Consider the following 10,501-nt stretch of genomic DNA (forward strand, 5'->3'; position numbering starts at 1 on the left):
TTAAATCAATGGCACGTAGACGTAGACCTAGACAGACAACCGGATGGTTCGTGGTATTTGGGATCCTGAAGCGATTCGCAATCCCAAGTTGGCCATAAATGGACAGGATCGGAAATTGTAGGGGGTGTTAAAAAATTGATCGTGTGGCAACCTAATAAAAATGTGGTTACGTGAATTTTCATACCTAATAACCGTTAAAAATCGAATTTTAAACGATATTGAAAGGCTCATTGGAAGTTGGCTCGAGCTACGAAGAGAATTTGTGAATCGGTTAAAAATTCCAATACCACTAGCCATCCGGTTGTCTGCCCAGTTCTACATCTACGTGCTATTGCTTTGGATATTATTTTTGTTCGATGTACATTGAGATACGTATCTCAATGCCAACTAAATTCAATCTACAGAAGTCAACCTTGAATAAAGTGCCTTATCAAATCTTATTGTGCAATTTAAATAATTTGCCCTTGTAATTTTGCTGAAACAATTTATTTATAAAGGTTAACTTCTATAGTTGGAGTTTGGTGTATTGAACAAAACTAAGAAATCTATAGCGGCCTTGATACTGATCCACACATTTTAAAGACAATTGCGTTTTCTCCACGGCATTTAAAATATAGAAAATTAGTTTAGCTCAAATCGTGAACAGCGACGGGTTCAAATTTTTTAGTTTCCCATTTCTTTACAGTAAAATACTGTACTTTTCTCGCTTTATTGTTTCGAAGTACGGATAAAATGATTTACATAAGAACTGATTATATAAGAAAAGAGAATATAAATGATTTATATTGTTTCAAAGTGCATAGGTAATAAAGTTAGACGACGATACGGAACCATAATACCGTTAAAACATTTCTAATTATTTTTATGTTTTCTTAACTGTATTTTTTAATTTAATGCTCCACATGGGCATATATCGAGGAATAAGGGCATCTATCATCCCTGAATCTGAGCTTATCATTGTTAATATCAAAAAATGTTAATAAAGATATCTATAAATCAAAAAAACCTCTTTTGTCCTCTCTTGGTCCAAAAGCTGAGTATATCCATGATTATCAAACTATTAAGAATGAACATCCAAAAGCGGTCTCGGATTCGATTCCCCTTCGAGAAAATTCAATTGTTTTTTTTTTAATTTTTTTCTTTGTGATTGTCTCAAATATGTTTTCTAAAGGAGACCATTATAAACGTTATGTATATAATTTGCAACATATGGCAAAAACTCTTTTCTGTATCTATAACGATAATCAAATTTTTTTCGTACATTATGGCAGTATTTTGATCAAAAATTATTATATAAATTATATTACGCCATTATCTAATATTTTTAGTTATTGTTCGTAAATTGAAAACTTATACATGCATTGTTTAATACACGATCGCATATTGTTTAAAACAATTAAAACTATTGTAATATCAGTTCATAGAATAATATATGTGTCTGTCTGTATGTATCAATTTGAATAATATAAAAATCAAATTTATGTACTCTAATCGGTACTATATTTTTGTTGATAAAAATTATATTAAAAAAATAATTAATACATATTTGGCTAATGAATTTTATTGTAACTGATTTTTTCAAGGTTTTACTACTATTAGTAGATAAAAATTGAAAAAATATTGAAAAAAATTGTTGCAAAAATTATCAAAGTTATTGTTAAGAGCAAATTAGTGGTTATTGAAAACATAAATTTGTTTTAAGGCAATTTAATTGCAAAATAGTTTATTGTATTTAATAATTTAAAGATCTTGTGAATATAATTAATCAAAAGAATTGATACAAAATTCACTTTTTCATGAAATGCATCTTTAGTTTGTTGTAAAATTTCATAATTTCATTATTTATTGGTACAGACTTTATAGTATGTATCTAATGACCTCCTGTCTAATTTAACTGTATAAAAACAAACATATTTAGTATTCGTGTCAAAACAAAAGAATAATCGCTGAAAAAACTGAATAAATGTCGAAAGTATTAAATATTTTTCAAAATTATTCCACGTTGGATATGCAATATGTTAATTTGGATTTATTTAATTGTTTTTGGCAGTTTTATTAGCAATCCGTGTTTGTTTTATGACGTGCAAAACGAGGTTAGTTCAAATGATTTTATGCATCGTTTTTGCATCATTTCTTACAATTTTTATTTCTTTTTGAAAGGCCACTGGTTCTACAGATTTATCTAAACAAATTAGTCCTGATAATTTATTACTATTTTCAACTTTAGATGGTACGCTAACTGCTGTTGATAAAAATGATGGAAAAGTTCGATGGAAACATCAAGATGGTATTTATTTGTTTTTCCTTATCAACAAAATTTTAAGTTTATCAATCGATTTTATGACCACTGCTTCACATTTATTACGTTCTTATTTAAATTCTTATTAATTTTGTCAAAATTATTCAATTATAAATTAATAATTATTAAACTTATTTTAAATTTCTTATGGAATTTTAAGTACAAAATTTATCAATGTAGTCAGGGCATACAAAAGTCACCGCAAGGTCTGCAAGATTGCTATCGATGTTATGTAATTGTTTCAAAAAATACTATTAATGACAAGAAAAAATTTGTCACTCTCACGTTGACCAAAATCTATCTCTCCAAAATTAAGAAAAAAAAGTTAATACATATAAATATAACGCCGGATATTTCATTTTGGAGCACTTTTGAGATACATTATAATAAAGTTCTGAATACAATGAAAGGGGTAAATACACTATTTTAAGTTATGCAATTCCTTTCATAAAAATAAGTAAAATTGTTCCATGTAAGTATATGGTGAGATTTGAAAAAATTAAAATTTTACGATTGTAAGATGTCGAAAATAAAATCTATGCGATCACATGCGTGTATGATTTTTTCTCATTTGTATGAAATAAGAGAGAGAGAGAGAGAGAGAGAGAGTCTCACAATAAATTAAAAAAATTAGTCATTGCCCAAAAGGGCGGATCGAATATGGACGCCTGTTTAACGAAAAGAAATAATAAAAGTGAAATAAAATTACTCTTCCTTTAAAATTAAAGTTCTCAATTTTAATTTTCATCAATCTAATGTGAAAATTAAAAAATTCAAAATTTCATTATTGCATTTTTTTTAAACCCTGAGAATCAGTTATAATTATTGTAGTCCATGATCTAACGCAATGTTATCAGTATAGAAACATTCCTTATCTTCGTCAAACAAAAAGAGAGAGAATGCAGAACAGGTCTATTTTTCTGCATTTAAATGCCTTTTCACAAACCTTTTCGCAAGAAATAATATTGTTTTTAATAAACAATTTGAACGAACACTTTTTATCTAGGAATAAAAGACACTAGATATTTTTCTATCCTCCATCTCCAATCTGTTGACATTATTATTTTCTATTTTTGACATCAAAATCGTCATAAGTGGCCTTGAAAGCTCCACGCGAATATTTTAGTCTACTTTCTTAGATTTTTTCTTGATTCTTGAAAAGCACACTTCCTAAGAATATAGATTCTCAACTATGCCGATTCATCAACTTCCAATACAATTGATACAGAATTTATTTTCATCTAAAATAACCCATCTATCGTTGAAGTACCTTTTTTAGGTTGTTATTAATTTTAGTATTTTTTATCAGTTTTCATATCAAACAAAGCTTTAGTTTACTTAGATTTAACCAACAGAATGGTTTAAGCAAACCGAATTCCTGTCACCATCTGCAATTTTTGAAATGAAACCAAAAAAATTATTTTTGTAGAACCTGCTGTTAAAGTACCAGTCGATACAAAGCAAGCCATAAATCCAATAGTGTTACCAGATCCAAAAGATGGGTCATTATATCTACTTGGTGGAGCCAAAACTGATTCACTTAAAAAATTACCATTTACGATACCAGAATTAGTAGCTTCTGCACCATGCCGTAGTTCGGATGGAATATTTTATACAGGAAAGAAAACTGATCAATGGTTTCTCGTCGAACCAAGAACGGGCCAACGAGAACCAGTTTTAGGATGGAATTCAAATCCTGTAGATCCAAATACATGTCCATTGGTACCTGGTTCTGGTGTGTATATAGGAAGAACTCAATATGAAATTTTAATGTTGGATGTAAATAACGAATCCAAGCGAAAATGGAATGTGACTTTTTTTGGATATGCCGCAGAGCCAATGTCTTCAGATATGCGTGTAAATTATGGTATGAATTAAATTTGTTTAAAAAAAAAATTATATTTGGTAATTTGGGAATGATTTTTTCTAGAAATGATTCATTTTTCAACGTCATCGACGGGGTTGCTAATTACGATGGATCGTATTTCTGGTAAAATGCTGTGGAAGTTGGATCTTGGAAGTCCAGTAGTTGCAGTATATTTGTTAACATCGTCTGGTCTCATTTCTGTGCCGTTTACTAGTGTCGCTCATCAAACTTTACCAATGTTGGAAAAAGCAAATCCATATTCTGATAAAATGCGACTATAGTACGTTTTATTAATATTTATCATTCTTTAGTATCGATGTCGTCAGAAAATTACCAATAGTTTGTCAACTTTGTATTTAAACGTCAAGGTCAACTTAAGTTCATAAATGTTAGGAGTAAAAATAACAAATTTAAATTATAAATTTTTTAGCATAAGAAAAACAAACTGCCAATTATGTCACAAAAATTAATATTTTCATAAATAATACCACTTAATTTTTCAAGTTTTTTTAAATTAAGAACAAATATTATTTTGAAATTTTTACAAGGCTTAAAATTGTGACAAATGTACTCAGTTTAAGCAAACCATATACAAAAATTCAAAATTTTTGCTTTTTTAATGATCCTTTTTTTTAAAACAGATAACTTTTGTTTGGTTTGATACTTGTTTTCGTAAAAAATTATTTCAATTAAAAAGCAAGATATTACTTCAACCAATTATTTTAGTTATTTTATTATTTTGTTTCAAAAATTCAGTTTTCTGGCTACCCCTGAATTAAAAAATCATACGTTTCTCATTTTAAAGTAAATTAAGGAATTAATTTTCTTTTTTACATTTCAGTCCAACTTTGTATATTGGGGAACATATCCATGGCTTGTACGCTTTGCCGTCACTGGTTGATCAAACAGCAGTCACAATAACTGCATCACAAACCAGTCCATTATTGCTAGAAGGTCCATCAACGCCAAACGAGAATCAAGATAACGATGATAAATTTCCATTATCTGGTCAAAATATTAGAATATTATCGGATGATTTAGACAAATTATATGATTCACCAAATTTACGACATATCTTTATGGATAAAAATTCAAAAATATATTTGGGACATTATAACGTTCCTGAATTTAGTTCTGTTCAATTACGACTTTCTGGTCGACAATTTGACGAGAAATTATTAAAACAACCTGTCTTGGATTCAGAAAACGAAAGTAATGTGAATATAGTAAAAACACCTTTGGAAAAACGTTCTGTAGAAGTACAAACTGATGGCACAGATGAAGCTACTGAAAATTTAAAACATTCCACAACATTTATTTTAAGTTATTATTGGAATGCGAAAACGTGGTTGAATAAACAAGAAAATATTGGTCTAAAAATAGCTTTAATTATTGTGGTTGGATGTATGATATCAATGTTTTGGTATTTTAAAGCTCAAGTTCGTGAATTTCAACAAATGTCTCAAGGTTCTACGGGATCAGCATATTCACAAAATGGTCCAGTTACAGCATATTTAGAAGAATTGAATGATGGTCAGCTACGTGTTGGAAAAATTATTTTTCGACCTGATGTAGTGTTAGGTCGTGGCTGTGAAGGAACTTGTGTTTACAAGTAAGAATTTTAAAAAATTATCTTTGTTTTTTAGTTCTACAGCAGGGATGGCGAACCAATGGCACACGACATAAAAAGTTGCACGCCACCGATCACAAAGTTCACTCTGAAATATTATATTACGAACGAACGCGAGTGATCCTACGAATGCGCGCTCATTTGTTATTGTAGTTACATGGTGGATTACAATTGCTAATGGCGCCTAGTTTGTTTACGAATGCCATAATAATCAATTTCATTGACAAAATTGTCATACGGCACGTCTATGGTTCCATTAAACAATTTTTTTTTAAATAGCACGTGGATACATAAAGGTTCGCCACCCCTGTTCTAGAGTGTTTAATTCTAGTTTCTAGATGTATTCTAAAATACAATATTTCAAATTTATTTACAAAAAATCAAATTTTGTATCTTAGAACTTTAAATCTCTATTTTAACTTATTTAACTTTATTTCAACCTAGAGAGTAATGCCAAGAAGATAAAATGTTGTAAATTTATTTTCTACAACTTATAATAAAAATTCAAATTTGGTTAAAATTAATCGAGAAATTGACAAACGATAATTAACAAAACCATATCTCGTTAATGGTACATCGGAACTAAAAGCTGGAAAGGAACTTCCTTTATATAAATAATAAAATGCGGGAAGACCGGCTTCTTTCGGGCTAGGGAATCAAGAAAATTATATTTTTGGCTTATTCACATATTTAGTTTCATACTTTATTACATTTCATATTTCATATCGTGATTCCATCACGATATGACATCATCAAATATATGAAATGTCAACCCATATTTTGATGTAATAGTCTCTTTTTTTTTTATTTGACATCAAAAGTAATAGGCTTTTTAAAGGCCGAGATGAACTCGGGTACATAATATACCAATAATACGATAAAATAAGAGGTGAAAGATTAACCTCTTATTACTGATATATTATATTACATCAAAATATTGGCTGACATTTCATATATTTGATGACGTCATATCGTGATGGTATCACGATGCCCTTAATAAATGAACATAATCTAAATATGTATAAAACCATAAATTAATGAAATATATAGTCGTGTATATAGATAGTTTTATCCATTATATTTGTATGTTTTAGGGGTGAATTTGAAGGTAGAGCTGTGGCAGTTAAACGTATATTGCCAGAATATTTTTCGTTAGCTGATCGCGAAGTTTCTTTACTTAAAGAGAGTGATGCACATCCACATGTGATTCGATATCATTGTACAGAACGAGATAGACAATTTCGTTATATTGCTTTAGAATTATGCGTAGCGACATTGTACGATTATGTTCTCAGGAAAGATCAAATCGTGCAAGTATTACCTAAAATAAGTGAAATGGATATTTTAAAACAAGCTACATCAGGGATAGCGTACTTACATTCGTTGGATATTGGTAAATACAAATTTATTTTACGCTACAGAACAGTATTAAATAAAGACTAACAGCACTACTAGAATAAAATCCACCACAAATACACAGATTTATATCGTGGACTGTAGGTATTTTGTCAGCTACAATGTGATTGATAATAAAGCTCACTGAGAGTTGATAGTGATAAATGATTAATTACAGAAATTATTATATAAATTTGTTAAAATCTACGAGAATTTTAGTATTTTATTATCAATTATAGTTTATAATAATTGACAAAGTACTTACGGTGTACAGTGAAATAATAAATATAATTAATTATCTATCGAATTACGTTATTTTAATACACTTCAGAGAATTGTATTGGTGGTCCATATTTATTTAATTAGTCTATAACAACGTAAAATAATTTTATTCATTCATTAAAAATTTGTATTGTAGTCCATCGAGATATAAAACCACAAAATGTTTTATTATGGGTGGGACCCGGGGGTGCTGAAGTTCGTGCTCTAATATCTGATTTCGGTTTATGTAAAAAATTACAAATTGGTCGTACTAGTTTTTCACGACGTTCAGGTATTACCGGTACTGATGGTTGGATTGCACCTGAAATGTTAAATGGAAATTTCAAAACGGTAAGATTGACATAAAAAAATTTAAGTCTCTATGAATAATCCAAAGTTTTGATATTTATTACGCATTATTGGTTTGTTATTCTGATTTTGATAAAATTTAATAAACATAATATAATTTTTACTTAATTTTTTCAAAATCAGGCCATAACATTTTGTAAAGACGTTTTATTTTCCACAGACAACAGCGGTTGATATGTTTTCTTTGGGATGTGTATTTTATTTTGTACTGTCAGCTGGAAAACATCCATTTGGAGAACCTCTACGCAGACAAGCAAATATTTTATCTGATATATATCTATTAAATGATTTACTTGGACCAGAAAATACTCAAGAACTTGCTAAAAATTTGATAATTAGTTTAATTGTATCTATACCCAGTGAAAGGCCACCAGCAGAAGCTGTTTTAAAACATCCTCTATTTTGGAATAAGACTAAAATATTAACATTCTTCCAGGTATACTTAAACAATGATTAATTATTAAGTATCCTTAAATAAAAAATGACTCTTTTTTTAGGATGTTAGTGATCGAGTAGAAAAAGCAGATAACTTTGATGGGGCCTTGTTAAGTTTAGAAAAATATTCAAACAGTGTCGTAAAATCTGATTGGAGGCTGCATGTCAGTGACGCTGTTGCTTTAGATTTAAGAAGATTTCGTACATATCGTGGTGAAAGTGTTCGAGATTTGTTGCGTGCATTGAGAAATAAGGTACAATTACTCAAATTACCCAATTAAACTAATTAGTTTAGTATATCTTTTCATCTTAAATTAATTATTTTGTTTTAAAGTTGAAGGAACTCCGATTAAATTTCATTTCAGAAGATATCTATAATAAAATTATTATATTTTTTTAGAAACACCATTATCACGAATTACCAAAAGAAGCTCAAGAGGAATTAGGTGAAATACCCGACAGTTTTATAGACTATTGGACTTCACGATTTCCACAATTACTTCTACACACATGGCTTGCAATGCAATGTGTTAAACATGAACCATCATTTACTCAATATTATCATAAATATTTTTTATTCCCAAATAATTTATGTAAAAATTTATTGATTGATGACAATCAAGATGAAACAACTATTTATTTAGAAAATATTTCTAGAAAAAAACCAATTGACAATTTAAAAAATAAATCAAAAAAATTATTAATCGATGTTCCTATTAAAAATGTTGAATATACAACAAAAATTGATACAAAAGACAAATTAAAAAATTTAAATTACGACTGGCGACAAACAATAAATGATAGTAATAGTTTTGAAACGAAACCTGAAAACGTAGCGTATAGACGTCGTACAAATAATCATCGATCTAGAAAAACTCGTAAAAGTATAGGAGAATCTTCGCCACCTGTATGGAAATTATCTACAAATCAAGAATCTTAAAAATTATTTTGAAAACTTAATATTTAAGTTTCTTGAATGAAATATGAAGTTTTCTAGTCGAAAAATGTGTCAATTCGTAAAATATTGTACATAGATTTGAAGATTTTGTAGGAGTCACTTCGTATTATTTGTGGAGCTATAGTATAAACAAAACAAAAAGCAAGTTTAAATTTAAAAATTACAATATTTTAGGGAGACAAACACCTTAACTCTAACTGTTTCCCTTAAAAAGATTGACTTGTTAAGTTTCGTGGCATTTGTTTATAGGATGGTTTTCTTTCTATATATTTTTTATGATTGCATAGTTTATTTGAATGCAATGCAGTTGTCATTGCAATTTAAAAATTCAGAAAACATCTCTGCCAAAATAGTTAAATAAATTAGCTAGTAAGCATTTAACATTATTTCATCGACCAAATTAATTGATCAAAAAAGATACTTGAAATTTTTTTAAAGATTAGAATATCGTAGATTTTTTATTTAAATTGACCAATCGAAATTTTAATTTTTTTAAATTTGCGAAATTAAGCAATATGTGATTTAAATGCATGTCTTTCATTTGGTGCTTACAGTGGTCATATTTATGATCATGAAGAACAATTGGTATACTGAAAATTAAAACATATATCTAGAGGTGTGCAAGACTCATAAAGAGGTTGGAGGTATGTTTGAAAAACAAAATTTTCGACACTGGGTGTTATTAAAACAAACGCTTTAAAAAAAAAATAATATCCAGCACGATTAATAGAGGAAGCCGAAATTAGAGGGCGCCAGGCTTAGAATTTTTTTTTATAAAGAGGGTATTTATGGACCTCTATTTTGGAAACTGCTTCTCTAGCACAAGAAATCTGTTTTTAATGGATGAGCCACTTACACAATCGAGCCAAATTGAGCCAATCACAGAATGAAATTGGATTGTTGTGAGCGCCAAATAGAATGAGTTTTAAATAATTAATTCATCTCTCAATTTACAATAAATTTTGGCAGTTGAAAGTATGAAATATATTAAATTTTATTTGAAAATGACGAAAAATTAAACTTACAAACACTTGATTAAAATGTGAATATTTTTTGGATTCCCTGTTTAATGGAATCATTTTTTACCCACCTTATTTTTACATTTCTTTTTTTTGTAAGCTTTTTGCAATATTTTTGTAGATCAAGTTAACAATTATCATTTGCGCAATTCTTTTAAGTATTGACTTGTGATTATGTGGGTTAAAATAATTGGTTATATTGGACCATAAATAAAAAGTTAATAAACGGTTAACAAACACAAGAGCAACATTTTTTAGCTTAACAATT

At 28.7% G+C, this 10,501-nt stretch overlaps 1 protein-coding gene across 1 annotated transcript; it reads left to right on the forward strand.

Moving 5' to 3' along the window:
• The first annotated feature begins 1,951 nt into the window (after positions 1-1,951).
• Positions 1,952-9,620, forward strand: LOC123294712 (serine/threonine-protein kinase/endoribonuclease IRE2). Its single transcript, XM_044875833.1, has 10 exons — positions 1,952-2,093; positions 2,161-2,287; positions 3,729-4,166; positions 4,230-4,446; positions 5,008-5,778; positions 6,891-7,189; positions 7,610-7,803; positions 7,982-8,257; positions 8,319-8,510; positions 8,657-9,620. The coding sequence occupies exons 1-10, from the start codon at positions 2,016-2,018 to the stop codon at positions 9,194-9,196; spliced, it is 3,132 nt and encodes a 1,043-aa protein (XP_044731768.1). The 5' UTR covers positions 1,952-2,015; the 3' UTR covers positions 9,197-9,620.
• Positions 9,621-10,501: the final 881 nt, after the last annotated feature.

This window comes from Chrysoperla carnea, chromosome 3, assembly GCF_905475395.1.
Source record: "Chrysoperla carnea chromosome 3, inChrCarn1.1, whole genome shotgun sequence".
Classification (NCBI taxonomy): domain Eukaryota; kingdom Metazoa; phylum Arthropoda; class Insecta; order Neuroptera; family Chrysopidae; genus Chrysoperla; species Chrysoperla carnea.

Bases quoted from the DNA above. Each gene is read 5' to 3' on its own strand.
- LOC123294712 (XM_044875833.1), top strand. From the start codon at position 2,016: ATGTTAATTTGGATTTATTTAATTGTTTTTGGCAGTTTTATTAGCAAT. The intron at 7,190-7,609 runs GTAAATACAAAT...TTTGTATTGTAG, and splicing joins CTTACATTCGTTGGATATTG to TCCATCGAGATATAAAACCA. The intron at 8,258-8,318 runs GTATACTTAAAC...CTCTTTTTTTAG, and splicing joins AAATATTAACATTCTTCCAG to GATGTTAGTGATCGAGTAGA.